This window comes from Nesoenas mayeri (assembly GCF_963082525.1).
Source record: "Nesoenas mayeri genome assembly, chromosome: 3".
Taxonomy (NCBI): Eukaryota; Metazoa; Chordata; class Aves; order Columbiformes; family Columbidae; genus Nesoenas; species Nesoenas mayeri.
The window spans coordinates 2,587,691-2,615,017 of record NC_137544.1 but is presented as its reverse complement, the minus strand read 5'-3'; the positions used below and the strand labels follow the sequence as shown (position 1 = coordinate 2,615,017).

Genomic DNA, 27,327 nt, shown 5'->3' with positions numbered 1-27,327 from the left:
ACACAGTCTCCCACAGCATCCTCACAGCTGAACTGAGGGAGTGCGGTCTGGACGATCGGGTAGTGAGGTGGACTGTGAACTGGCTGAAGGGAAGGAGCCAGAGAGTCGTGGTAAATGGGGCAGAGTCCAGTTGAAGGCCTGGATCTAGTGGAGTGTTCAAGGGTCAGTGCTGAGGCCGATACTATTCAATATATTCATCAGTGATTTGGACGAGAGACTAGAGTGACTGTCAGCAAGTTTGCTGGTGACACCAAGCTGGGAGGAGTGGTGACACTGGAAGCTGTGCTGCCATCAGAGACCTGGACAGACTGGAGAGCTGGGCAGGGAAAATTTAATGAAATAGAACAAGAGCAAGTGTAGAGTCTTGAATCTGGGCAGGAACAACCCCAGGTTCCAGTGTAAGTTGGGGAATGACCTATTAGAGAGCAGTGTAGGGGAAAGGGACCTGGGGGTCCTGCGGACAGCAGGGTGACCGTGAGCCAGCACTGGGCCCACTGGTATTGCTTTTCAGTTATAATGGTTAAAATTAACAACGTGTTTTGGTGTGTTTGTAAAATTCAGCCTTTTAGCTTTTACTCCCAAGAAACACGCACCTGGTGACATCCAGTGGTGACGTTCGGCTCATGCACTTAAATATTGTCTGCAGTGTCTATCAGTGCAGAAATGTGTATTTTGTACAGTTTTTTGGTTTGCTTCTTTTTTTATTTTGTTACCCTTTGCAGTGGAACAGAATAACATTGTTCTAACGTAACATGTTTTTCTTTCCTATTCCTTTTGCAGATTAAAATCCTTCAGGCCACAGGTTTGCCACAGCACCTCTCCAACTTTGTGTTCTGCAAATACACCTTCTGGGATCAACTGGAGCCGGTTGTTGTTGCCCCCGAGGTGGATCCTTCCTTGTCGTCCACCAGCAAGGAGCCGCGGTGCATGGTTGTCTTCGATCACTGCAATGTACAGTTTTTTTGCTATTTTGTTAATGAAACTGTAGGCAGGTTTGTTATTGCACAACAGATTTAGTGAGATGAATCCTAGCCACATCACTTGACTTCTTATCTTGTCCGTCCTTCTTCCTTCCTTCCTTCCTTCCTTCCTTCCTTCCTTCCTTCCTTCCTTCCTTCCTTCATTCTTTCTATCTGTCTATTTATCTATCTATCTGTCTTTCTGTCTATCAATCTGTCTTTCTGTCTATCCATCTGTCTTTCTATCTATCTGTCTTTGTATCTTTCTATCTATTTGTCTTTCTATCTTTCTGTCTGTCTTTCTATCTGTCTGTCTATCTGTCTGTCTTTCTCTCTGTCTATCTGTCTTTCTGTCTTTCTATCTATCTGTCTTTCTATCTGTCTATCTGTCTTTCTGTCTTTCTATCTGTCTATCTGTCTATCTATCTGTCTTTCTATCTGTCTATCTGTCTTTCTATCTGTCTATCTGTCTATCTATCTGTCTTTCTATCTGTCTATCTGTCTTTCTGTCTGTCTGTCTGTCTGTCTTTCTATCTGTCTATCTGTCTGTCTGTCTTTCTATCTGTCTATCTGTCTTTCTGTCTTTCTATCTGTCTATCTGTCTATCTATCTATCTGTCTTTCTGTCTGTCTATCTGTCTTTCTGTCTGTCTGTCTATCTATCTATCTATCTATCTATCTCCCTATCTCTCTGTCTCTCTATTTTTCTATCTATCTGTCTTTCTGTCTGTCTGTCTGTCTATCTATCTCTCTCCCTATCTCTCTATCTTTCTATCTATCTGTCTGTCTCTCTATCTCACTATCTATCTTTCTGTCTTTCTATCTATCTGTCTTTCTGTCATTTGTCGTTACACTCAGCAATTCACTCCACTTAACCATTTGTAGAATAGATATAATAACTTCTGATGAGTGTTGATTTTTCTGATTCTGGACAATAGAACTTTTTTGACGCATTGGATCAGCACTTGGAACAACACACCGTCATTTTCCAGCTTTTTGTAGACGTTAATCTTCAGCAAATCGTCTTCGCTTCACTTCCTGGTTTTACAAATCCTCTATTTTGTGTCTTGGGGACCAGGGTGACTCTACTAATGTATTAGATATAATATATCCAGGTAAACCAGGACACACACTTGTATTAAAGTCAAGACAGTAAATCTCTAAGCCTGAGTCATCGTGTAGTCACAGTCACCAACCCATTTGTCATCCACATACAGGAAGTCTCTGTCAATATCTCCGAAGACTTCATGGAGCATCTTTACGACGGCGCTTTGGCCATTGAAGTATATGGGCACAAGCAGAGCGGTGACCGCAAAAACCCAGCGCTGTGGGATCTGGGAATAATTCAAGCCAAAACACGCAGCCTCCGTGACAGGTAAATACGGAAAACGAATCCTCCGTTTAGAATTGTGGAAAATCACTGTCTGAGGTGCCCAGAGTTGAAACAGGTTTGCGATAAGGAGTCAAGTTTTGAACTGAAGACAACTGAACATTTGTTTGAGCCTATATCTGGTAGAAACTGGAATTCAGGGAAACAGAAAGTAAAAAAAAATAGTAATAATAGGCAACCCTACAAGTAAACGTAGAAATAACAAAGGAAAGGCGAAATTTTGATAAGACAAATGCCACAAGTAGAAATTTCGATCAAAATTTTTAGTGTAGAGGAGTCCATTGGACAGAGAGACTGTGGTCTTGAAAAGTGTGTCAGTTAGTGGTTGGATGGAAAGGAAAACAAGTTTTCCCATAAGAATTTATGTAGCAGAGCAGTTGGAAAGCACAGGGACGTTATCCCACGGCTTAAAATAATTCCCATCCAAAATCCATCCCCAAACAAAGGTGCGAGGTGATAGTGTTGGTCTGGTACTTAAATAACATAATATTGGATTACTTGAAATGTTGTACTGCGGAAAACTGTACCTTTGTGGGTATATTGATGCAAACAAATAGAATTATATAATGCTAGAAAAAAAACGCATAATGCAGCAAAGGCGACACACAAAGGATACGTTGGTTTCTTATATAACCAACTTTGTGTTTTCAAGGGATATTTGCTAGGAGATTCGAGAAGCAATAAAAAGGGCTGTCGGGCATTGGAACAGGCTGCCCAGGGCAGTGGTGGAGTCATCATCCCTGGAGGGGTTGAAAATACACAGAGATGAGGTTCTTAGGGACATGGGGCAGTTCCAGTGTTGGGTTAATGGTTGGACTCAATCTTGAGAGCCTCTTCCAACTAAAATGATGCTTTTATTCTAAGATAGAAAGCCTATGTAGTCACAAATGGTGCACGTATTGAAGTGTTCCTTTACTTCAGTCAGCCACCTGAGCTAATGCTTTTGGAGGGGGAAAATAAAATAAAAAGGACATATTTGATGTATTTTGCAGGTGGAGTGAAGTAACCCGAAAAGTAGAGCTCTGGGTTCAAATTCTGGAGCTGAATGAGAATGGGGAATACTGCCCGGTGGAGGTGACTCCGGCCAAGGATGTGTGCACTGGGGGCATCTTCCAGCTCCGACAGGTGAGGGGGCACAGGATTTCAGCTGTGAAAAACCCACGGGGAGCTGAGGAGCTTCCAGTATAAGTTGGGGAACGACCTGTTGGGGAGCAGTGTAGGGGAAAGGGACCTGGGGGTCCTGGGGACAGCAGGGTGACCATGAGCCAGCACTGGGCCCTTGTGGCCAGGAAGGCCAATGGTACCTGGGGTGGGTTAGAAGGGGGTGGTCAGTAGGTCAGAGAGATTCTCCTGCCCCTCTGCTCTGCCCTGGGGAGACCACACCTGGAATCTTGTGTCCAGTTGTGGCCCCTCAGTTCCAGCAGGACAGGGAACTGCTGCAGAGAGTCCAGCGCAGCCACCAAGATGCTGGAGGGAGTGGAGCATCTCCCGTGTGAGGAAAGGCTGAGGGAGCTGGGGCTCTGGAGCTGGACAAGAGGACACTGAGGGGGGACTCATTCCTGGGGATCAAGATGGAAAGGAGGAGTGTCAGGAGGATGGAGCCAGGCTCTTCTCGGTGACAACCAGTGACAGGACAAGGGGCAATGGGTGCAAACTGGAACACAGGAGGTTCCACTTAAATCTGAGAAGCAACTTGTTGGGGTGAGGGTGTCAGAGCCTGGCCCAGGCTGCCCAGGGAGGTTGTGGAGTCTCCTTCTGTGCAGACATTCCAACCTGCCTGGACACCTTCCTGTGTAACCTCACCTGGGTGTTCCTGCTCCATGGGGGGATTGCATTGGATGAGCTTTCCAGGTCCCTTCCAACCCCTGACATTCTGGGATCCTGTGACTCTGTGTTTTGTGAAGCTCAGCTCAGATGTAACGTGATTGAAGACTTACCTGTGCAATCATCAGAAACGCTGCACAGCGGGACGCAGACAGAGGTGCATGCACAGACAGATCATGTTCAGGAAGGAGCAGTGAGCCAGGCAGAGCAGAGAGCTGAGCCAGACTGAGCCCTTCTTTATTAGTCTGTGACAGTTTATAGGATTTACCACTACGGGCCTGAACTAAGACGTTACATAAAATATTTTTCCAATAATTGTTATTAAAAACACACCACACTCATATGATGTTTGTTTCAGTTACATTCTCACTCATTTACAAACCAGAGGACATTCAAACATCCCATGCACTTGTGGCCTGAGATCCCATTCTCACCAGTCTGCGCTATAACTCTTTATAGTGATGAGAAACGTACTTCAACACAATCTGTCCAAGACCCGTTGTATTTTGCTATGATCTAATTAGTATTATTTCTTTGACCGTCCAGATGGTCATGTTAGTATTGATCTTCCTTTATCATCCAGGTGGCTGGAACCACACATTCTGCTTTCCCACATACCCGTAAGCTTTTTCATCGTGTTCTCCTCCCTATTCTGCGATAGCACCTGGTGGAAAGGGCATCAGTCTCCACCAAAATCGATTATTAATTTAAAGAGGTCCAGAGTTCCCCTTTATTTCATCTTCCACCCAGCGGCTCCTTTGTCCTTTGAATTCTACACACATTAAGTTGTTAATGCTTAACTGAGGAGTTAACGTTAAATGATAAACGATTGCCCAGAGATCACTAGGAATTAGTAGTAATTAGATACAGGCTGCACCTCTGAACTGTACAACTCCTTTGATTTTATTGCTTTTCCCTATGATTTTTACTAAAGAATGGTTACTTTGCCTCACTGATAACATTGGTTGGTAAGAATTTTCAGTCAAGGAGACTAAAGTCAGGAAAAGCTCAATATCTCACCAAATTAGACTATTTTCTCTCCTCTTTTGTAGGTGAGGAAGAGACCCTATTTTCTACTTTCAGAAACATTCCAAATCAAATCCTCTAAGTGTATGTTTAGAAAACCCTCTAGAAGAGTAAACTGGGGAGTTGCTGAATGTTGAACTTGTTTTATCTTTAAATACATAAATCCATTAAACGTAAATCCTTGCAACAGAACTTGGACACTTGGGCCATTGAGATTCATGCACTCATCACCTCTGTTTTTCACAAAATAAAGATAGAACGCTGACTGCCAGTAGAGGTCTCTCCATCATGAATCTTTCAGCATTTTGTATTATTTATATTTATTTTCCATACGTTTCAAATGGTTCTTTTGGGCAGGGCCAATCTCGACGCATTCAGGTTGAGGTGAAATCCGTGCAGGAATCTGGGACCTTGCCGCTGATGGAGGAATCGATATTATCCGTTGGCATCGGCTGCGTTCAAATCAAACGGATCAAGTCACTAAAAGGACCTGAAAATTATCAGGTGAGAGGCAGCTCCATTCATTTCAGGTTTTAATTTGGTTTTGGAAGGTATTTTTTGAACCTACTTCTTAAACATCTAAAGCAACATCAAGAATTGTCACGATCGCTTTCTTTATTGGTGGTTTTAGGGGTTGTTCGGCTTCATTCATATCTAAACCTCCATCTTTTTAGAAGGTGGTGGGGAAGATCATCTTCTTAGTCAAAAATGGTTTTCCATGGCAAAAATGCTATTTATAAAACTACTTTCTGCATCTCTTCTGGTTTTTGTGTTGCAGGGTTTATTTTGTTGGTTTGTTTTTTCATTTTTAATTTGTTTTTTGGGGTTTTGTTCTGGTTGGTTTTGTTTTTTTCTCTCCTTAAAGGCAGCAAAACCTTAAGATACCATTCAAAGTAAAGAAAATGCCAACGTTTCTAAAATTCATGAGGAGTTTGCCCAGTAGATTTCACTTCAAACGTCAGATATGGCAGCGATTTTAAGTGCATCGTCAAATCAAAATAAATGAATGGAACATATATTTGAATATCATTGGGTTAGAATTGGATGAGCCAGTTGGTGGCCCATCGTTCATGTTGGCCAGTTGTTCGACAAGCTCGGAAGCCGCGAATTTCATCTTAAACCGCACGTTCTTGAGCTGGTTTTAGGGATTATCTCCCTCTTATCGGTTTCTAGTGCAGTTTGACTTTCCCTACCGACATCTAAATCAATATTTAGGGTTAGGGTTAGGGATAAGGTTAGGGTTAGGGTTAGGGTTAGTTTGCTAACTCGCTCCTCTGAGTTAGCGAACCAAAAAAGCTGGTGACACAGAACAGCATCCTGGGCAGATTGTTACTTTTCTTCCCTTTCTGTCTCACTCTGTTTCTTCCCCAGCGAATTTCCGATCTATTGACCAGTTTCAACTATATCCAACAGAAGTGGCAATCCACAAAACACTACATTCTTTCAAGAGATAAAGACTTAGGCTCCACTTAAGAGATAAGTTGCGTCTGACACTGATAAATCACATTGGAAAGGGCTCTCGAAAGCCAGGTTTTATTAGTCCTGTTGCTTGCAACAGCCTCCTGAGTTGAGCACTTGGGTTTTTAGTCCCTTTATTAGCGTTTCTCTATCTCAGGTAAATCAGTATCTATGGAATGCGAAAGGTTTCCTAAAGACCTTGAACTAAGGAAATGTCAGTCCTATATGGCTTTTTAATTTTAGCTTACAGAATCGCAGAATGTGATTTTTTAATTATAGCTTAGCGAAGTTTTTGCTTTCATTATGGAGATACAACAGTAGACTCCAGTGGCTTGTTATTACTTAAATAGATGAGTAATAACTCAGCAAGGATTGGAGTCCTCGTTGCTCTTCCATTCACTTTGCAGGAGTGGCAGTTGCGCTTGTGCTGAATGCCAAGGATGAATGGATGGAATGTCTCCCATCAGAAAATAGTGGAAATCCCAATATTGAAGGTCTATATTGTGAATCCTGGTGTGGCAGACAGAGTTATTTTGACCCCCTTACAGTCAGCTTCATGTTTAATTTGTACTTAAATCCTACAGATTAAACAGCACATTGATCTTTGCCATCCAGGATCAACAGGTTTCAAGTTGTTTCGCTATAACACGTTTTTCTTTCTTAGGGCAATTTAATTATCCCACTTGCCTCCAATTAAGAAGACTTCTAATAGCTATATTTCTGTGACTTTATTTCCCAATATGACTGTTGGATTGTTCTAGCTTGTGCTTCGATGAGCTGATAGCAGCAAATCCTTGGGATGTCGACGTGTTTTAATTGTACGATCACACCATTGCTAAGCTCAGACTAATATTGCTTCAAATAGTTACACCTTTTGCATTCAGTGCGTTTCCTACTGCCAAAATAATATTAACGGCGTGGTTTTGCATGTTTTGGCCTAGGAAGAAGAGGATGAAATGGACAGTTATCAGGTAAAAATTTTGAATTCTCTTTTTGCACCAACTCAGATTAAAACATTAGAGGAAGATCAGAATTTTATCTTTGCTGTAGTGGTCGGATAAGCAGAGAGCCTGAAAGCTGAAGAATCACATAGATCGTTCCTCTACAAAGTCATATAGAGTTTAGAGAAGTGAAAGGGAAAGAACATGGTGCCTCAATGTGTGTTTACAAGACAAGATCAAATTGCTTTTTGGTTTTGGTAGTTTAGGGGAAGGAATCGTCTTTCTTGACGAACTGTGGTTAAATTGAGATCGGCCTCATTGAGAACAATAGGCCTGGCAGTTGGAAGATGCAGTCAAAATTCTTCATGCTCTTTCATATAATTAATGTGTTACGTGTATATGAGCTGGGCTGTACTGCAGAGTAACCAAATATAGGGCAAGCAAGGTGGATTCTGTTCCTGGGCCCCTAAAAAAGCAGCGATGAAACTATTGAAATCAGCACACTTTTATTTTATATATATTTTATCACAGACATGTGAGCCTTAAAGGCGAACAGATGACATACAATATCTGTGATATATTTTTCATCTTCTTGTGAATAACTTTAGCATGTGAACATCTTTATATATCCCAACTTTGTGTAGCGTGTGCATGAAGGTATCCCAGAGCTGATAGCTCGGCTTCGCGGCACCCAACATGCCACATGGAGACAATCATCCATCGTTTCTGCAGCATTTCAATTGCAAACGCCATAAGTAGGGACAGTGGCATAATGTGGGATGAGGACGGATTCCTAATGTGAATCCTGGATGAGGACTGGGGTTTCCAGCTTTGCCACAAGATTTAGTGAGGTTTAGACTAGTTTGGGGGCCAAGAAGATGTGTAAACTGGAGCTTGTTCAGCTGGATAATCCAGAATAACAGAAACAGAGGTGCCATAGGCTGGCGAGCAAAAATACCTCAAATAAGACATGGCAAGTGAAGGGTTTAAATCTGTGAAGAAAGGCGAAGAGAACTGGAGTTAAGCTCAAGAAGAAGAAAAGGCTCAGTCTGGATCCCGTCAGTGTGTGTAAATGGGAAGGAGTGAAGAAGACAGAGCCGGGCTCTTCTCAGCAAAAGGACAAGAGGCAACAATTTTCCCCTTCAGCTTAAAAAACTTCTAATTTTTTTTTAGCCATGATGGAAGAACAGGTTGCCATCGAGGGTTTGATTGCGGGGTGACAATCAACCATGGCAGATGTATTGTTAACCCCCTTACCCCCCTTCCCACTCAGGACAGGCGATCAGGAGGGAAAGAAGGACAGAGAGAAGAGAGTTGGGAAAATGAGAAATGTTTTACTAATGCTACTGATAAAATAGAGAAAATAATACAAAATATACAAAACCAATCTTGAAAGTCGCGGCAACTGCTCTGGCACCCGAAGTCCTGGACTGGACTCTGCAGCCAATGGAACTGGATTCAGTCTGTCACTGGCCTCAGTTTGCAGGGACGACTCGCAAGGTCGCCATGAGGAAAAGGGATGAGATCCTCGTGATCTCCCACTTTTCTATGAATTATCCCGTGAATGGGATGTTATACTCCGTTGGTCAGTTTTTGGTCCCCTGTTTCTCGTTGCCCCTCTGGCGAGATGTGCATCCATCCTTATCAATGACCTCGCATTCCATTGCTGTGTTCACCAAAACATGGATCTGGTTCTCCAGGAAAACGCAGCTAATCTGAAAGCTTTAGCTGACAGGCACATTCACGGAAAGAGAAACTTGGTTTTAACAAAACCAGGACAGTTGCCCAGGGAGGTTGTGGACTTTCCATCCCTGGAGATATTAAAGTCCCAGCTGGACATAGCCCTGAGCGAAGTGTAGTTGATATTGGTATGGGCACAGGGGTTGGACTAGATAATCTGAGATCCCTTCTGAGCTCATCTATTCAGCGCTTCTGTTACCCTGTGCTAAAGAAAATAATAGTGAAGAGCTGAGTGATTTCTCAGAGGTCTACACTGTGTTTCTTATGTGCTTCTTGGGTATAGGATGAGTAGAAGGGTTGAGGAAATGCATGAGCCACAAATAGGAAGCATTGGCTTACCTGGGTCAGTGTTTAACGTGTGTTCCTCCGTGCAGGACAGGGATTTGGAGCGGCTCCGTCGCAAGTGGCTGTGCGCTCTGACCAAGCGGCAGGAGTATCTCGATCAGCAGCTGCAAAAACTCGATGGAAAGCCTGGTGAGCAAAAAACCCTTAGAGGTAACAGCGTTAGGTTGAGAGGGATATGCACGCACATTATTTGTCTTAATATATTGTGAAGTTTAGAAAATTGCTGCATGAAAACAGGTTTCGGGGGGATTCTGCCCCTCTGCTCCGCTCCAGTGAGACCCCCCTGCAGTGCTGGTCCAGCTCTGGGTCCTCAGCACAGGACACACATGGAGCTGCTGGAGAGGGGCCAGAGGAGCCCCAGGAATGACCCGAGGCTGGAACAGCTCTGCTGGGGACAGGTGAGAGAGTTGGGGTGTTCAGCTGGAGAAGAGAAGCTCCAGGAGACCTTAGTGCAGCCTTTCTGTACTTAAAAGTGTTGATAAGAAAGATGGGACAGACTTTTGAGCAGGGCGAAATGATTCTGATTTCTGAGATAAAGATTCTGAAAACACACATTTTGCTACATCTTCACCAGTTGAACACGTCATGAAGGGAAAAGAGAGACAGAGGCAGAGAAGGGAATGGTTTAAAATGAAAAGCCAGAGAGTGGCCGGTCACACAAGAACCCGGGGACATTTCCATTCTGGAGTCACTTTCTCCACATGCAACTTTCTGACCCAATATTTCCTGAATATCAAGAGTGATGGTGCAGCTGTGAAGCTGTTTGACTGTGGAAGAACCACTTCAGAGACAATATATACTACAAACTCAGGCAAACAATACGACGTGTTCTTTACGAGGCGATCCTGTGCCAGAAGGATGTCTGTGCAGAGAGATGGGGGAGACCTCAGTGCGGCCTTTCAGACTTAAAAGGGACCCAGAAGAAAGATGGGGAGAGACTTTTGAGCAAGGTCTGTTGCGATAGGACAAGGGGTAATGGTTTTAAACTAAAGGAGGGAGATTCAGGCCAGACATGAGGAAGAAATTTTGGCTCCTGAGGGTGGTGAGAGCCTGGCCCAGGTTGGGCAGAGAGGTGGTGGCTGAACCATCCCTGGAGACATCCCAGGCCAGGCTGGACGGGGCTCTGAGCAACCTGAGCTGGTGCAGATGTCCCTGCTCATGGCAGAAGTTGGATTAGATGGTTTTCAAGGTCCCTTCCAACCCAAACCATTCTATGATTCTATTCTCTTTTAAATTAATGGAGATTTGAATCTCTGAACTCACCAGTAATTTGCTTTCAGGGCAACTAAAGTTAGAGAAACCTACGTATCTTTGTTCCTTGTTTTTGCACACCGTGTTGCTTCTTCGGGCGCTGAATCTCTGAGCAGAGCAGGTTTTATTCTATTATGGTGGTATAAGCTCATGGCCATGCAATAAAAGCGCAGAGTAAGAAGTGCTTTCCTTGTTCTGACCACCAATTTAACTCTGTGTGTGCAGATAAAACAGAGGATGACGCAGAGCGGGAGGCGCAGCTGCTGGAGATGCGGCTAACGCTCACCGAAGAACGGAACGCTGTCATGGTCCCTTCTGCGGGCAGCGGCATCCCCGGAGCTCCGGCCGAGTGGTATGAATGTATATTATTATACACAAGAGAATGTGTTCCTGCCTTGCATTGCTGCCATTTCTTGCTTTCCTCAGTCTGGCCTCTGTACCCTGGATCAGCAAAGTTGTTAAAATTAGGCCTCTTGCTTTGATTAGGCTGTGGATCTGAAATCCAGGAATGCTATTTAGTAAACGATACCATTATTGATCGGGGCGTAATTATGACCTTCTGCAAAAAACAATCCATATTTATTACCACTGCATTTACCATTTGAAACAAATGATCTAATATGTTAATTACTTAGTTCATTCACTTAAAAGGCTGCTCCATCATAATAAAACGGCCCCTACAGGAGCATTTTGTTGCACTCCTGGTTGGAGGATAAAGTCTGTTTAGTCAGGAAATGTTCCATATAAGTTTTAAACATTAAAAATAGTAAATTAGGCTGGACTGAGGTTGTCGTACAACAGCTGTAACAACTGCAAGTAGAGCGAGGTTGTTTCACTTCAAACCTCTTGTCTTCAGTTGCTTTCGACTTGCCGAGCAAACCTCTAGCAATATTTATTGATGAAATATTGAGATTTAAGCCAAAGGTTGTTAAAGCTGGTACTTCTGAAACATAAAGAAAGGCCGGTGCTTGTTGGAAACCCATCAGCTGTAACCAGGATTGAAAACAGCGGAGCTGCAGGAACATACTTGAGGAAGAATCAGGTTTGGACACATTTGCACCGGAGGAAACGTTCAGTATGGTTCAAGCACCTTATAGATGACATAAGACTCCAACCTGCTCTTGTTCGCCGTAAAGTTCGTCAAGTCCAAGTTTATAATGAGATGACTACAGCCTTTCTAAGATTGCAACAAGGAGTCTTCATGTCTTTTGTGCTTCGTGTTACATTTTTAGTAATTAACATTTAGTTATTAATGTTGTGTAGCTTAAAATGCCACCTCTCTTACTCTTTCATCATCTGAAACAAATGCAGCTCCGATGCTTAAATATCTATATTTTACAAGGAAGAGTAACAAGTGCATTGTGGCAACATCAATGTAAGGATAGAAAGCTGGATTTTCTGCCTCTTCGCCGCCATCACTATTGCAGAGGGGTTTGCATTTAATCAGTGTGCGTGTCAGAGTAAATAAACTTAATTTTGCTATGAGCGTTTTAGAGGGAAAAAACATTTCTGAAAGCAGAAGGTCAAAGAATATAATAATTGTAAGAGAGCTGCTATAAAAGAAATACCAATTTGATTGAGTCTCTCTGAATCTGCAACAGTAAATTAAAATAAAGCTGTTTGCCAAGATTATCAATGGTCTGGCTTAGGATTGCAGTTGGACTGAATGCGATGTACTGTGGGTACGTGAGCTGGGTAAATCTGCCTTAGTTTAAATGCCATTGTCCCTGTCTTACATTTTTAGGACGCCGGTGCCTGGTATGGAGACGCACATTCCTGTTATTTTCCTTGACTTGAGTGGTAAGTGGTTCTTAAAATGGCAAAGCACTTGGAAATGAACTTCATATAACAAATGACATTATAGACTTTAAGCTAGCTAAGGAAATGAATAAATGCCTGGAATGGCAGGTAGATTAGTGGATAATTTACACTGAAAAGTATTTGTTTAATGTTTCTAAATACACAGCGTTATATATGGAAGGAACCGTAGGTTTTAATAATCTCAACGTTTTGCAGATATTTCGGAAGTTAAATAGGAACAGTGAGATGAGGACACCCAAGGGAGTGAACAGCAAAAGGTGGTGGAAATAGATTGTTCAGAATGGCCTTTCTGGGGTCTTTCATAAGGATATAGCATCAGTGTATATATATACATATATATATATAAAAATATGATATGATCAGATATGATATATATATATTATATTATAAGATATTCTATATATATCAGATATATATCCTTATATATATGATATAGCACTGATGACTTAGAAGAAAATGTGATGTCACTGGAAATGTGATGTCACGAGAAATGTGATGTCACAGGAAATGAGACGTCACTTGACATGTGACGTCACTGAAAATGTGATATCACGGGAAATGTGATGTCATGGTAAATGTGATGTCACTGGTAATAACACCTGCATATCACAAAAACATGGCGTGATAAGCTCACATTAGTTTTACAGAGTGTGATTGTGTTTCTTCAAACAACGTATGTTTCCATATGTCCAGATACAATATCCAATTCAAACAACGTGTCTGGCAGACACTTCTACCAAAGGCAGGAAATTGTAGCCAAGAAAGCAGCAACCCCTGAGTAGCCCAGCGAGCCGAAAGTGCGGAATCAATTGAACAAATCCTTTTTATGATGTTTAAAAGAGGGTTAACGCTGTTGACATTTAGCATTTGTTCACTTCAAAAAGTGCATTGATACGTCCAGTGGCTTCGGAGAGGAGCTGGTTAATCATTCATTCATGAGACTCGCGCCAGGGCAAGCCAAGCTTCTCAAAAACCAGATTAAGGATTTGTTTAATCATAGCCTAAAAGTACCGTAATTTTACTTGCTCAACCAGCAGCTTATATTTATTAAAAAGAAAATTAAAATAAACACCACCTAACTAATGCCAAATGAGTGATGTACTTACTATGGTTGAGCTGCTGAATATATACCTGTGAGCAGGAGGGATGTTTACTGCTGGGGGAGAATCCCAAATGATAGAGTTGATAAGGCTTGGGTCTGCATCTCCAAATTTTAGTGCACATTTAGGATCCTTTTGGAAGCGGAGCAAGGCGGGGAGCTTTGCTTATGTAGGTAGAGCACAAGTAGCTATGCTCTGAGTTATCAAAATGGGAATTGGTGACTTGCGGGATGTTTTTAAAAGGGATAATTGCTTTGTGTCGCTTCCGTTTCCAGCTGACGACTTCAGCTCCCAAGACAACCTGGATGACGCCGAAGCGGGCGGGTGGGACGCCACCCTGGTTGCAGAAGAGGAGGAGGAATTCTTCGAGCTGCAGATCGTGAAGCATCACGACAGCGAGGTGAGCGGATACAGCTCTGTCGATTCATCATAGGAGCATTTCAATTGTTCTTGTGATGTATCAAGGTGTGAAAATAACGCGGCAAAGACAGAACACAAAGGGATACGTTGGTTTCTTATCTTATTAGAGTCCGGAAGCCCCCAGCTGAAAAACTAAATCATATTAACTCTTGCTTCGGTAACATATTTACCTCTGCATCGTTACATTCATTATACTCCGTTCTGCCACAAAGATCATAGTTTTATCATTTTACAATTATTAATCTATAATTTTTGGTCCTAGTTTGAGAATATTCTCTGGTTAAGGTTTCTATTTTTACCTTAAATTTTGCTCCTTACTCTGAAACTTACTTAGAATCACAGAATCATTTTGGTTGGAAAAGACCCTCAAGATCATCAAGTCCAACGATAACCACTAAACCACGTCCCTAAGAACCTCATCTGCTTCTTTTTATATTCATAGAGGAGCTTTATTCCTTATTTTTGGGTAGATTTTGGATAGATTTTATGTTCTGTTTTGTTTTTAAAACCTGTCGAGATGGCTACCAGGCCAATTTTCTAATGGCTTGGCGATAAGCCATTGAAATCTTTAGTAATGCTTATATTTTAGCATTCAAAAAGAGAAATTCCAGCTAGAAACATTTCAGCGAAGTTTTTTCTCATATACAGACATTAGTCTGTGTGGTGTGATGGAAGATTTTCCCCTGCAATCTCTGTTGTTCTCTGGTTTATCTTAATAAATGAGGCCAAATAAATGAGTTCCTATAGTTCTGCATCTTCTTTAATTTCTGTGCGATGCTCCTGGGTATTCAAAGATCATTTTTTTCCAGCGGAAACGTTCCAGGGTTTGAGCAAGTTGGCATTTTTAACCCCGTCGTCTTCATTCGGCGAACTCCTCTTGATTTTTAAATGGCCTCTTCTCAAGCGCGGGGTTTTCTCTTCGTAGGGAGCAAAACGGAGGCGCTGACTCTCCAAATTTATGTATTATGTATTTTTGTTAATGATGCTTAATTAATTACGGGTAATTATACACCTAATTATGCTTATTAGAGGATGCATATTTTTTTTACTTTGCAGGTGAAAGCAGAAGCCTCGTGGGATTCCACAGTCCACGACTGTATCCAGCTCAGTAAGGGAACAGCAGCAGATGAAAGGGTTTATCTCATTGTGAGAGTCACCGTCCAGCTCAGCCACCCCGCAGAAATGCAATTAGTGCTGCGCAAGCGCATTTGTGTTAACGTATACGGCAGACAGGTATATCTTCTATAATCCTCAGCGCTTTCACGCTGCCTTATGTTCAGCACTGCTTGAAGTGCTGTGATTTGGGCAATAGACTGCTGCTGTTTCCCCGAAAATAAGACAGGGTCTTACTTCATTTTTGCTCCCAAAGATACTTAGTTTTTACATATATAGCTGCCTTGACACTATTTAAATTGTCTTTTTTTAATGAGCCATAATGAGGGCTTATTTTTGGAGTAGGGCTTATATTTGGAGTATCCTCGAAATCCTGAAAAATCATGCTAGGGCTTATTTTTGGGGTAGGTCTTATTTTGGGGGAAACAAAGTATGACTCTTATTTTTTTGTATCCGCCTGAATGGAAGCACCATGTCGATGGCAAAGAGAATTTACACTGCCAAGTAGTTTTCATAGTATCTTTCATGTTGTGGATGATAACGCGGCTTCTTTTTAAAGGCTCAGTGGCATCTGAGTATGAGAGATTTAGTGTTATTTGTATTAATTACTAAGTACTTTCTTCCCAGTCACTGAAAAAGGAGAATGTGGTAGTTCGTGTTTTGCAAAAACTGGACATCAGATGAAACGTGTGTGTTTCTCCGCTCCTAATTATGTTCGCACATCACTGTTAACCATTTCTATTTATGCATCCAGATATTTAGAGATAAACTAGCAATAATCGTAGCACAAATCCCTGTGTGTAATTTGTCAAAGTTAATCATTCCTGGTCATTAATGTTGTCCAGAGCGTATTCAATAGATAAATTGAGCATGTCGATAATTCTGATTGTGTTAAGTCTTCATCAATTCTGTTTTCTACAGATGTAGTCAATGATGATTTTAATTCTTTTCTTTCTTGCTCGGTTTCTAAAAATCCGCATCAATAACCTTTCCCGGGTGTTGTTCTCGGCAGCATCTTGCAATGACTCATCTCAGCATTAATTCAACAGTCCGGTTCTTAACCCTGCAAGGCGCCAAGTCAGCATAAGCGACGACCGTGCCCCTTAAATCATTCTTCATAACGATCTCTTCGGTCAAGAATTTAATGCCTGTGCTTGTCAATATTCAAGACAAGTCACCTAGGGCTCTGGAAAACAAAAAAAACGCCTCTAGAAGTAGCGAATGCTTTGGTGAATCGGTCACCTTGCAATGAAGGCTCCAGTATAAGTTGGGGAATGACCTGTTGGAGAGCAGTGTAGCGGAAAGGGACCTGGGGGTCCTGGGGACAGCAGGGTGACCATGAGCCAGCACTGGGCCCTTGTGGCCAGGAAGCCAATGGGACCTGGGGTGGGTTAGAAGGGGGTGGTCAGTAGGTCAGAGAGGTTCTCGTGCCCCTCTGCTCTGCCCTGGGGAGACCACACCTGGAATCTTGTGTCCAGTTGTGGCCCCCTCAGTTCCAGCAGGACAGGGAACTGCTGGAGGGAGTCCAGCGCAGCCACCAAGATGCTGGAGGGAGTGGAGCATCTCCCGTGTGAGGAAAGGCTGAGGGAGCTGGGGCTCTGGAGCTGGACAAGAGGACACTGAGGGGGGACTCATTCCTGGGGATCAATATGGAAAGGGGCAGTGTCAGGAGGATGGAGCCAGGCTCTTCTGGGTGACAACCAGTGACAGGACAAGGGACAATGGGTGCAAACTGGAACACAGGAGGTTCCACTGAAATATGAGAAGAACCTTGTTCCCGGTGAGGGTGTCAGAGCCTGGCCCAGGCTGCCCAGGGAGGTTGTGGAGTCTCCTTCTGTGCAGACATTCCAACCCACCTGGACACCTTCCTGTGTAACCTCATCTGGGTGTTCCTGCTCCATGGGGGGATTGCACTGGATGAGCTTTCCAGGTCCCTCCCAACTCCTGACATTCTGGGATTCTGCGATTCTGTGAATCCTTTCTCTGCATCTAAAATACAGACAACTTGTTTCCAAATCTTTGATCTCTCATGTATTTATTGGCTAGTCTTCTGGACTTCTTTCGTTGTAAACTAAAATATATCCAGGTGGAATATGTTAAACTGTGTTTTCCTTAAGGCAATAAATATTTTCCTTTCTTTTTGGTACCTCCACGCAGGGTTTTGCACAGAGTTTCCTCCGAAGGATGTCGCACCGGAGTTCCATCCCTGGCTGCGGTGTCACTTTTGAGATAGTCTCAAATATTCCAGAGGTGAGTAATAAATCAGAGTGTCTGAAATTGGCTAAGAGCCTCCAGCTTTCTGGTTTTTCCCTCATTTTGAGGGTGCTATTTCTTGCTGCCGCAAATGTAAACTACGATTCTCATAAAAGAGTAACCCTATTCCTTTACATGCTGCGGCTGAGCAGCAACCTGTGTCTGATCTGCGTCGCTTACGTGTTTTGTTGAGCGAGCGTCTCTTTGTTCAGCTCCTCGAAGACACGTTTTAAAGAGAGAGAAAAAGGGGAGGAAAGATGGGTGGGTGAAGTGCCCGATGTGGGAAGCATGAGAATATGTAAAAAAATAACAAAAGTGGCTTTTTCTAAGTAACGTCTTGATGCGGCTCTTGATTCCTGAGCATGTTCATAGATGCTAATCCTCTCCTTCCAAGCAGATGCTCTATCAGAGCACTTGTGAAAACATGAGCACATGAAGAGCCCGAAGTCTGATTGCAGCCTGACTCTGTCTTTTCTGTTCTGCTCTATTTAGTGCTCTCCAATATGTTTCTCAAGCAACGCTCTATTTCTTTTCTTGCAAGTCACTTGGAATTTTGGATAGGTAACGCCCCGAATGGGTTTAAGCACCTTCTAATTACAAACCACCTGAATGCAGCCCTTTTGCGAATCAATGGCAAGATCTCACTGTGGATTCTCAGAAACACACAGAAAAGAAACAATAAGCACATAGAGCGTGCTCAACCAACCTCACCGCCTTTTATGAGGATGTGACCAGGTGGAGAGGTGATGACAGGGCGGTGGATGTGGTCTGTCTTGATTTCAGTAAAACATCCAGAGACCTGGACAGGCTGGAGAGTCGGATGGGGAAAAATGTAATGAAATAGAACAAGGGCAAGTGTAGAGTCTTGAATCTGGGCAGGAACAACCCCAGGTTCCAGTGTAAGTTGGGGAATGAGCTGTTGGAGAGCAGTGTAGGGGAAAGGGACCTGGGGGTCCTGGGGACAGCAGGGTGACCATGAGCCAGCACTGGGCCCTTGTGGCCAGGAAGCCAATGGGACCTGGGGTGGGTTAGAAGGGGGTGGTCAGTAAGTCAGAGAGGTTCTCCTGCCCCTCTGCTCTGCCCTGGGGAGACCACACCTGGAATCTTGTGTCCAGTTGTGGCCCCTCAGTTCCAGCAGGACAGGGAACTGCTGCAGAGAGTCCAGCGCAGCCACCAAGATGCTGAAGGGAGTGGAGCATCTCCCGTGTGAGGAAAGGCTGAGGGAGCTGGGGCTCTGGAGCTGGACAAGAGGACACTGAGGAGTGACCTCATTAATGTTTACAGATACATAAAGGGTGAGTGTCAGGAGGATGGAGCCAGACTCTTCTGGTGACAACCAGTGACAGGACAAGGGGTAATGGGTGCAAACTGGAACACAGGAGGTTCCACTTAAATTTGAGAAGAAACTTGTTTGGGGTGAGGGTGTCAGAGCCTGGCCCAGGCTGCCCAGGGAGGTTGTGGAGTCTCCTTCTGTGCAGACATTCCAACCCGCCTGGACACCTTCCTGTGTAACCTCATCTGGGTGTTCCTGCTCCATGGGGGGATTGCACTGGATGAGCTTTCCAGGGCCCTTCCAACCCCTGACATTCTGACATTGTGTGATCCTGTGACAGTGGCGGGAGCACTCATTCAGTTGGCATGGCACAAGTTCCTTCAATGTAATACGGCTTATATTTAGAAATATTCAAGAGGAAGTCTGAATCTGCTTCTGAGATTAAGCGAGAACAGTGTTGAATCTGTCCTGCATGTTTAAAAAACACATTTTCTTCAAGGCTGATGGGAGAGATTTTGTTGCAGGAGGACGTAATTTCTGTTTGTCTTCCAAGGACGCTCAGGGAGCCGAAGAGCGGGAGGCACTGGCCCGAATGGCAGCGAACGTTGAAGACGCGGCTTCAGCCGACTCGGAAGCCTATATCGAGAAGTACTTGCGCAGCGTGCTGGCCGTGGAGAACATTCTCACCTTGGACCGGTTGCGCCAGGTCTGGTTTTAATGCTGCAGCAAACAGCAGAGAATGTACTTAATGGGAAGAGCGTATGGCAATGCAAACGTTCTCCTAAGTGCACGCAGCGACTCACAAACCTCCGCCCCACAAAGTGTGTGTGTGGCAAACATCCAGAGCAGCAAATGCAGCTCGCTCGAGCCGTGTCCTCACTCAACTGCCTCCCATATAGATGGAAGAGACTGAGAGCTTTACATTAAATTCACTATGATGGGATCCTCGGTTTGTTTTCAAGACCGCGGATTGCTAATTTTGGCTTAGAAAAAGTCATCGCGTGGTGTTTGCTTTTGCTTTCAATAGCTTGGGGTTTAGCGATAGCTTCCAAAGTCACTGGTACAATTCTTGCCAGTTTCCCCATGTTCTACCTTGAACTAACCAAACCCCTTCTGTCCATAAATAACACATTGATTGGGTTAATCTCAAGTGCTGTAACTCCATCTGTTTACTGGGAAAAATGCAGGAGAGAAAAAACACTTATTGAAAATTGGTTTTCTGAATCTAAATTATGCAAGTACAAAAGAAAGTTATGCAAAACAAGCTAGAATATGCGCCTGCCCACTGTAAATTAATGCTGAAGTGTGATGCACTCTAAGTATTGAAAGCAAGTTTCCTGTCATATGTAATTAGTTTAAAGGATTAAAATAGGAGCTTAGCTGGGAAGGGGAGTCTTAGTCATTGCAGCTGGAACAGTCGTCTCCTAGAATGAGAACTAGCTGGAAAATCATACATGTGCCATTCAGCAAAATACTAGATGTCAAAGTTTATCCACTCTTATAGTTGTAGCCACTTTACATGCAAGTTTTGGATTACAAGACTCTACAGATCAATAAGACTAGAAATATTCTTATATAGACAAAGGTATCCTGGGGCGATTGGAGCTTAGATGTATCTTTTAATTTGTTTCATTTCTCTTGGGCAGGAAGTTGCCGTGAAAGAGCAGCTGATGGGAAAAGGGAAACTGTGCCGCAGGAGCCTGAGCTCTCCCAATGTGAACCGGGTGAGTGTCCATCCCACCTGCAGCGCATTGAGGGCAGCGGGGCCCCTTTTTGGCTTACAGGTCCCTGTGATGCCAGATCATGGAGCAGAGCAATAAATTCCCTTCTGTTCGACCCTTCCGTGCTGTTTGTGAGCACGTAAATCGCCAAGTGGAGACATAATTTGCGCGCATTAATGCTTTCATCATACAGGCGAGCGTGCTTGGAAGCGCCCCCGTAAATCCAGACTGAAAGAGCAACGTAAAAAGAACTTCTGCCTTTTTGCTGGAGCTTTTTTTGCTTAGGTATCAAGTTCAAGATTCTTTTTCTTTAGAAGATTTGAAAGCAAGTTATAGGTATTTACTGAACTTAAACGTTGTAACAGCATTACAAAGACAAGACTTGTCCAAACTTTGCCATGAAATGCTTTGGTAGAACTGGTGGCCAAACTTGTCAAGTTCTGGCTCCTTCCAGGTCAATAATCAGGATTTCACCTTTCATCTCTTGGATTTCGGTTCTGCTTTCATGGCAACATTATTTTCATGTTTCCTCGCGTTTGTCAAGAGGTGTATTTATCGGTTGGTTTTGTTAATGAAGAATTCTGCTTGTCTTGACTGTTTCAGCTTTCTGGAAGCCGCCAAGATTTAGCACCCCCCTATAACCTGAGCTTTAACCGGGTAAGTAGCTGAAGGTCTGGGAAATCTGTAGAAAAAAGGTAGTTATGGTGACTACACAATAGCAGATAATTCAGCCCATTACACTCCTTAAATATACCATATTTATTTCAAAAGCAAAAGCTTGAATTTACCCTTATTTTCCAAATCTGATAAACCGAAGGGTCGTCTGATAGATATTCTGCCCAGGGAGCATGTATTCATTTTAAAAGGGAGAATCGAGTGGTGACAAGGCATTTTAATGCATAATGCGGTTGCACGGAATGATGGAATTTTGATGTAGTGCTCTAGCATTGGTTGCTAAATCTGCTACATCTCATCCATGTAAAGAATGCTAAAATGATAAAGTGCTTATAACAACTTCTGTTCGGAGAGAATGCTTCAATATTGTAGATTTTTAAAGCAAAAATTAAAGGTTGGAGTTGTTAATGATTTCTGTTTCTCTCCTCCCTTCCCCTCAATGATTCCTCCCATTGCATGTTTCAGAGCCCAAAGGTCCCAGCAGAGGTAAATGCATTAGGTCCACCTAATGAGTGGGATAATAATTTTATCTCACTATAAAGCTCGTTTTGCTCACTTCAGCACTTTTCCTTCCTGCTTTGAAGATGCTGCTGGCGGTGTCTTATTTACATAGCACATAGCAAAGGAGTTTTTCTGTTGAAAAGCCTGTCATTAATGCAGCGCGAATCCGGTACAAACGCGAGAAGTTTCTCCTTCTTGGGTGCATCTTTAATGCTGTTTCCTGAGGTTCTTTGGGTGAAGTTATTTCAGAAATGACCCCATCTTAGCTAAAAAAATAAAATGATACATATGAAAACAAGCATATATGTGCCAGTCATGTAGACATGAGCCTGGAGATGAAACATTGAGCGTTTCTTCCGAATTTTCCTCAGGCTTTGGATAGTTCAGTGTTAACAACTTTGATTTCTATGAAAGAATGACTTCATATTAACACTAGCCCAATGGAAAATATGTTTATCCTTAACGCTTTGGGAGGAATGACTTGGTTGTACCGAGCTTTAGTTAACCGGAGTTAATCAGCCGTGATTTGCATGGAGTTCTGCAGCTCTTCACCGTGGTTGATGCAGCCAAGATTGCGCATCGTCCCTGCTTCCCAGCTTCATTTCAAGGCACTTGTTCCTCAGGACGTGGGGGATGCAAACCACTGTCACGGTCCATTGGGCGATGGACTCATGATGGTTCGTTTACCTTGATTTCGAGGCGCAAAATTAAGGCAATCAAAATGCCGAGGGGTTAGGATTCAATCAAACGGTGTTACTTTATTATTTGGCCCATAGAGCGGCACGCGATAGAGAAAGTAGGAAAAAGGGAAAGAAGTGGAAAAGGTGGGAATGAGGATTGGTTACCACCAATGGGTTCCAAAGGCGTCCCTCTGGTCTCTGGTCCTGTAGAGTCCTGCTGGTCCTGCATTGTGATCCGGGATCCTCTGGTGGAGAGATCAACAGTGTCCATTCAGGAGTTGCCTCTTATGCGTCTTCACCCCCATCACTCCCATTGATTTAGGCCAGGCTCTGCCTTGATCTTGCAAGCCAGGCTTAACTGCACAGGCTTGAAAGATCCATGCTTCTTTTGCCAGTGCTTACGTGGCTGCATTCAGGGGTCTCCCTCTGGTCCATTGGGTGACTCAGGACCCGTGCTGAGCTTCTGGGCATGCTCCTTTTCATTGGCCATTGTTTGTTGACCAGTGCAACACAATGCTGCTCCTCGGGCCTCCATCCAAGCCAGTGTCCATTTGTTCTTTCCATCAGAGCCACAGTTCTCCCAGTTCCTGTTCACGCAAATGCTGCTCCATCTTCAGACCAACTCTTACAACCCCCCTGGTAGAAATTTCTGCTTTCCAATGGGTCTCTGGTGCACTTTCCTTGGGAAGATTGAAGAAAAGCTTTTGTGATCACGATGAAATGTTACTTGAATTATTAGAAACATATAATAGTTTGGGTTGAAGGGACCTTCCCATCCCATCCATTCCCACCCCTGCCATGAGCAGGGACGTCTTCACCAGCTCAGGTTGCTCAGGTGTAGCATAAGGGATCTGAGAACGTCTCGATACATGGAGTTCCAGCTAAGCCAGACATCTTTGTCACTTGCAGAGAAATTTAGTGAAAAAGAAGTCATAAATCGTTTTTTTTAACCAGGAATTTGGTTTTATTACTATAAAAAGCTAATCTCAAACAGGTGGTTTATTATATCATGAGGAACATCAGTCGCCAGATAGTAACAGCACCCTGAGTTGGGTGGAGAACTAAGCCTGTGTGCTTTAATATTGGAAGCCCTCAATATGTTTCAGAATATTGCTCTACTTTTATTCCGTTCATTCATATTTCTCCCTAATTTTTCATCATTATTCCTTGCATTCTTGCTGTATTTACTGTGGATTTTTAGCTTTGTGGAAAGGGCTCTAGGGTCTCGTTCCTATCTGCAAAGCACCATTCGTCCTGGTAAGATGGACTCCGCTTCATCCTTCAGCGCTAGGAAGCCAGGACTCTCTCCCCTAGAAACAATATTAAACAAGTTAGAAAAATAAGTGAAGATTGTGCTGGTGCAACTAAGATCAGAACTTTCCAGGAGCTGGAGTCGGATTCGTCTTGCAGCCATAGTTGAATTTTTATCACTGAAATTGTGCGATGAGGTGGAAACATGAAAGAATATCTCTGTGTATTGACACCACACAGCTTCCAAAGAGCAGGGTGACTCTCACACCGAGATATGAAATATTTAAGTCACCATTGGCATCTTTTAAATAATAACTCATAAGATTAAGATATCTAACCGACAAGGATATGCCTTCTAAATTTCCTTCAGTCTTACGGATATTTCATATTAGCTTAAGACTGCTTTTGGTCTCAGCTCTAAGCTATATCTCGTTTAAATGAGAAAAAGATGATTTTTGCTCCTGTTATCACTCCAGATGTGATTATGGGAGAGTGAGGTGGATTTTATTCCATCTTGCACATTAGCACATGGCAGAGTGTAGAGTCTTAATGGTGATAGAAGATTGAGAGCTGGATTTTTACAATCCAGGGTGTTTACATTGGAAGCAATTACTTAAACTGGGTAAATGAGATGGCCAAAGAATAGAAGGCACCTCTGACTTGCTTTACGGGTCTTCTTCAGCCTATAATCATGTATAGAGGAAACATTTCATAAATTGTTCTTAAAACATCTTTCTACAAACTGTCTTTGCCAGTTGTCCTTCCTTTCCCAAAATCCCAGTACCTTGTAGCTCAAAAACTGTGTATCCAGAAGCCAAGAGAGACAAGATTGTGCCATTGAACCTTCAGGTTTCACTGTGTACCAGAGGTTTTTTTCCACCAAATCAGTACCACATAGATCACTCGGAATAATCTCACCGTTCATGAGAACAAGTGCCTTTTACCCCAGCCGTACGCTTCTATTTAAGTGCTACGTGGTCACCTTTTCCCAAGCCTTTTCCGAACTGCGAAAATAATGAAACGCAAGCGCTCTTCATTTCTCTTACCCAGTGGCAGCATTTTAATGGTCTGTCAACTCCAGGAGAAGAATTGTCAGGTAAAGCCTATAGATGACTTAGGTAGCGATCGCCCCTATTTGCTCCAGAGTTTTCGTGCGTGTTGGTGATGATGAAATAAATTCCCTGGTGGTTTTTGTGTGTGAAAGAAGGGAAGAAGTAGGTATTATAAAAATAAACCACATTCCCAACAGCTCTGTTAAAATACATCAAGGGATGTGCATTCTTTCAGTGGCTATTTGTGATTTGTTGAGTTGAGTCACTTGACCTCTCTTTGGTCACTTGGCAGAGACCAAATATATTCATTAAATGATGACTCCTCTGGGCAGATGATTTACAAGCTTCTTTCCTTTCTCTCGCCACCCTTCTTGATAGAAGAAAGATTCACAGCACTTAAATAACCCCCGTTGCTTAGACTTGAAGTGTTTCAGTTAGCGAACGCACAAAGCAATCATGCGAGAGCGCTATATAACATGCGATGTGAAACTTGGGAACTTCATCAAGTTAATATAGTTAATAATTCTTTTTATGATTGTTATTTTTGTGAGATTGAGATGGGTTACCTTTCGGTTTAGTAAAATCAATCATTGGTGAACTGCCTTTTGTCTGCAGGTTCTTTGCATGGCCGTTGACCCTTTCAGTTGCCTTCAGTAGTTTATTTTGCCAATGTTTCTCCACCTGTTGCCCTGAATTACCTATTTTTATTGGTTTGCTGTCATCTCAGTCTAAAATGATGATTTTTCTTCTCCCTCCAAAGTGAGTGTTATTTAAAAACCAAGTATATGGCCAGACAAATCCTATTCTCAAGCACATATTCCTGTTCTTGGGACCTGCATTTTATTTAACCTCACAAAGCATAGAACATTAAATTAAAATTATTTGGAAAACATAGTCGTCCATAATATTAAGGCTGATCAAAATTACCTAAAGATCCTAAGATAAAAACATTTTCCTAAGGAAAAAGGCACTAAATCTTATCAGATCTTATCAGATCTAGGAAGTAAGACACGTGGCTGAAATGGTTTGTTTTGGAGCAGTCGATGAAGGGCGGTTCTGACTCAACAAAGGGATTCAGAAGATGATTGAGTTGCTCCTTACCTGCCTTAAATCAGCGTTGTAGTAACTGGAAAACTTTCCTGTAAGTCCTTCTGTTCCTTCTGTCTCTTGGTCTCCAGAAGCACTTAGGCTTGGCCTATAGGTAGAAAATGATTAAGACGTCACTTCTGACCACTTGGCATTAGTAAGTGGATCATTATGCTGTGATCCCAAAGTACCACCCACCAAACTTCATTTCTAAAAAAAAGCCTTGAGGTGGTTTGCGCTCTTCATTGGTTCTTTGTCTTAACCTAATCCCAACATCTACGGAATTGGTTGCGGACCAGAAGGCACCAAAACCAAACAGTATTTCCAGATCGTTTTGAGTCTTATGGCTACAGTCCAAAAAAAGACTGAATTACCTTGAGATATTTTCACCATCTGGATAAAGTCTCTTCTCATGTTTGACTCTTTTCCTGCAAACTAATCCATGGGAGGGAACTAATCCAATGCAGGGAATGTTTTACATCCCAGAGACGGTTTGAGCGTAGTCTGAAGTTGTTGGCTGGTTCCATGCTGGCTTTGTCTGCTGCAGAACATGAAATAATCCAAATGGCACAATAAGAAAGTCTGAGAAGTAGTATTTTGAATGGATAGGGACAGGACCACATGGGGTAAGACCACCTGGAATAACCCACAGTAGTTGAAACACAAGATGGCAAAAGCCATTTCTGAGCATTGGGATAGGAAAGAGGAGCATTTTGTGGCAGGAATTTTCAAGACACCAGCATGACTTTTTGATACATGTAAGAAATAAATAAGTTGCACGTCAAAGATAATGCTGAATTTGGGGGCTTAAAGTGTGGGTAGAACGTGTTGATCATCCACACGGATAGCAGGGAGCTTGCAAGAAGGGTCCAAACACCAGCGTCCTCAAGAACACAAGACTGAACAAAGCCTGGGTGTTACTGCTAGTCCCAGCCTGGTTACAGCAGTTCTGACGTTCAGGCTGATAGGCCCAGCTCAACTTAGACGTCATTAGTCTTTATGTGTCCCAAACGTCGCTTCACAGAAATGGCGCCTGTGCTCTTTACATCTAACATATAGACGTTAGCGGGGAGAGGTCTGAACATGGTGCTGCTGTGCAAAAGCACAAGTTACTTGCTATTCAAAGCAGGAGAGCTTCAACAGGACTGACTTATAGATCCACCTGGAAACGATTTTTGCCCTGGGCTGACCTTCAACCCATTGGAGAAATCTATTCTTCCTATCCTGGCTTATTTATTATTTGTGAAACATTCACGACTTGAAGTTACAGTTAAGATTAGTTTAGCTGCCTGTCGTTTGCTGCTCAAGGTCGGATTATTTCCTTGCATCCAACAGCGTGAAGCTTCTGGAAAAGGCACATTTCCCCTTCTTCCCCTAGGAAAATATATGGAAAACTTGTGCTCTGGGATGCAGCAGGTCTGTCCATCCCTTGTGACTTCTTTCTACTA

At 43.0% G+C, this 27,327-nt stretch overlaps 1 protein-coding gene across 1 annotated transcript in view; it reads left to right on the top strand.

The window, feature by feature from the left end:
- Nucleotides 1–27,327, top strand: part of KIF13B (kinesin family member 13B) — a 123,143-nt gene that overhangs the window by 75,852 nt on the left and 19,964 nt on the right. Inside the window, exons 22-35 of the mRNA XM_080342525.1 lie at nucleotides 781–951; nucleotides 2,176–2,333; nucleotides 3,341–3,473; nucleotides 5,556–5,702; nucleotides 7,598–7,627; nucleotides 9,712–9,811; nucleotides 11,159–11,285; nucleotides 12,678–12,733; nucleotides 14,130–14,254; nucleotides 15,331–15,507; nucleotides 17,545–17,637; nucleotides 19,467–19,619; nucleotides 20,560–20,637; nucleotides 21,238–21,291. Of these exons, the coding sequence (XP_080198651.1) occupies nucleotides 781–951; nucleotides 2,176–2,333; nucleotides 3,341–3,473; nucleotides 5,556–5,702; nucleotides 7,598–7,627; nucleotides 9,712–9,811; nucleotides 11,159–11,285; nucleotides 12,678–12,733; nucleotides 14,130–14,254; nucleotides 15,331–15,507; nucleotides 17,545–17,637; nucleotides 19,467–19,619; nucleotides 20,560–20,637; nucleotides 21,238–21,291 (1,602 nt within the window). The remainder of the gene's footprint in view (nucleotides 1–780; nucleotides 952–2,175; nucleotides 2,334–3,340; nucleotides 3,474–5,555; nucleotides 5,703–7,597; nucleotides 7,628–9,711; nucleotides 9,812–11,158; nucleotides 11,286–12,677; nucleotides 12,734–14,129; nucleotides 14,255–15,330; nucleotides 15,508–17,544; nucleotides 17,638–19,466; nucleotides 19,620–20,559; nucleotides 20,638–21,237; nucleotides 21,292–27,327) is intronic.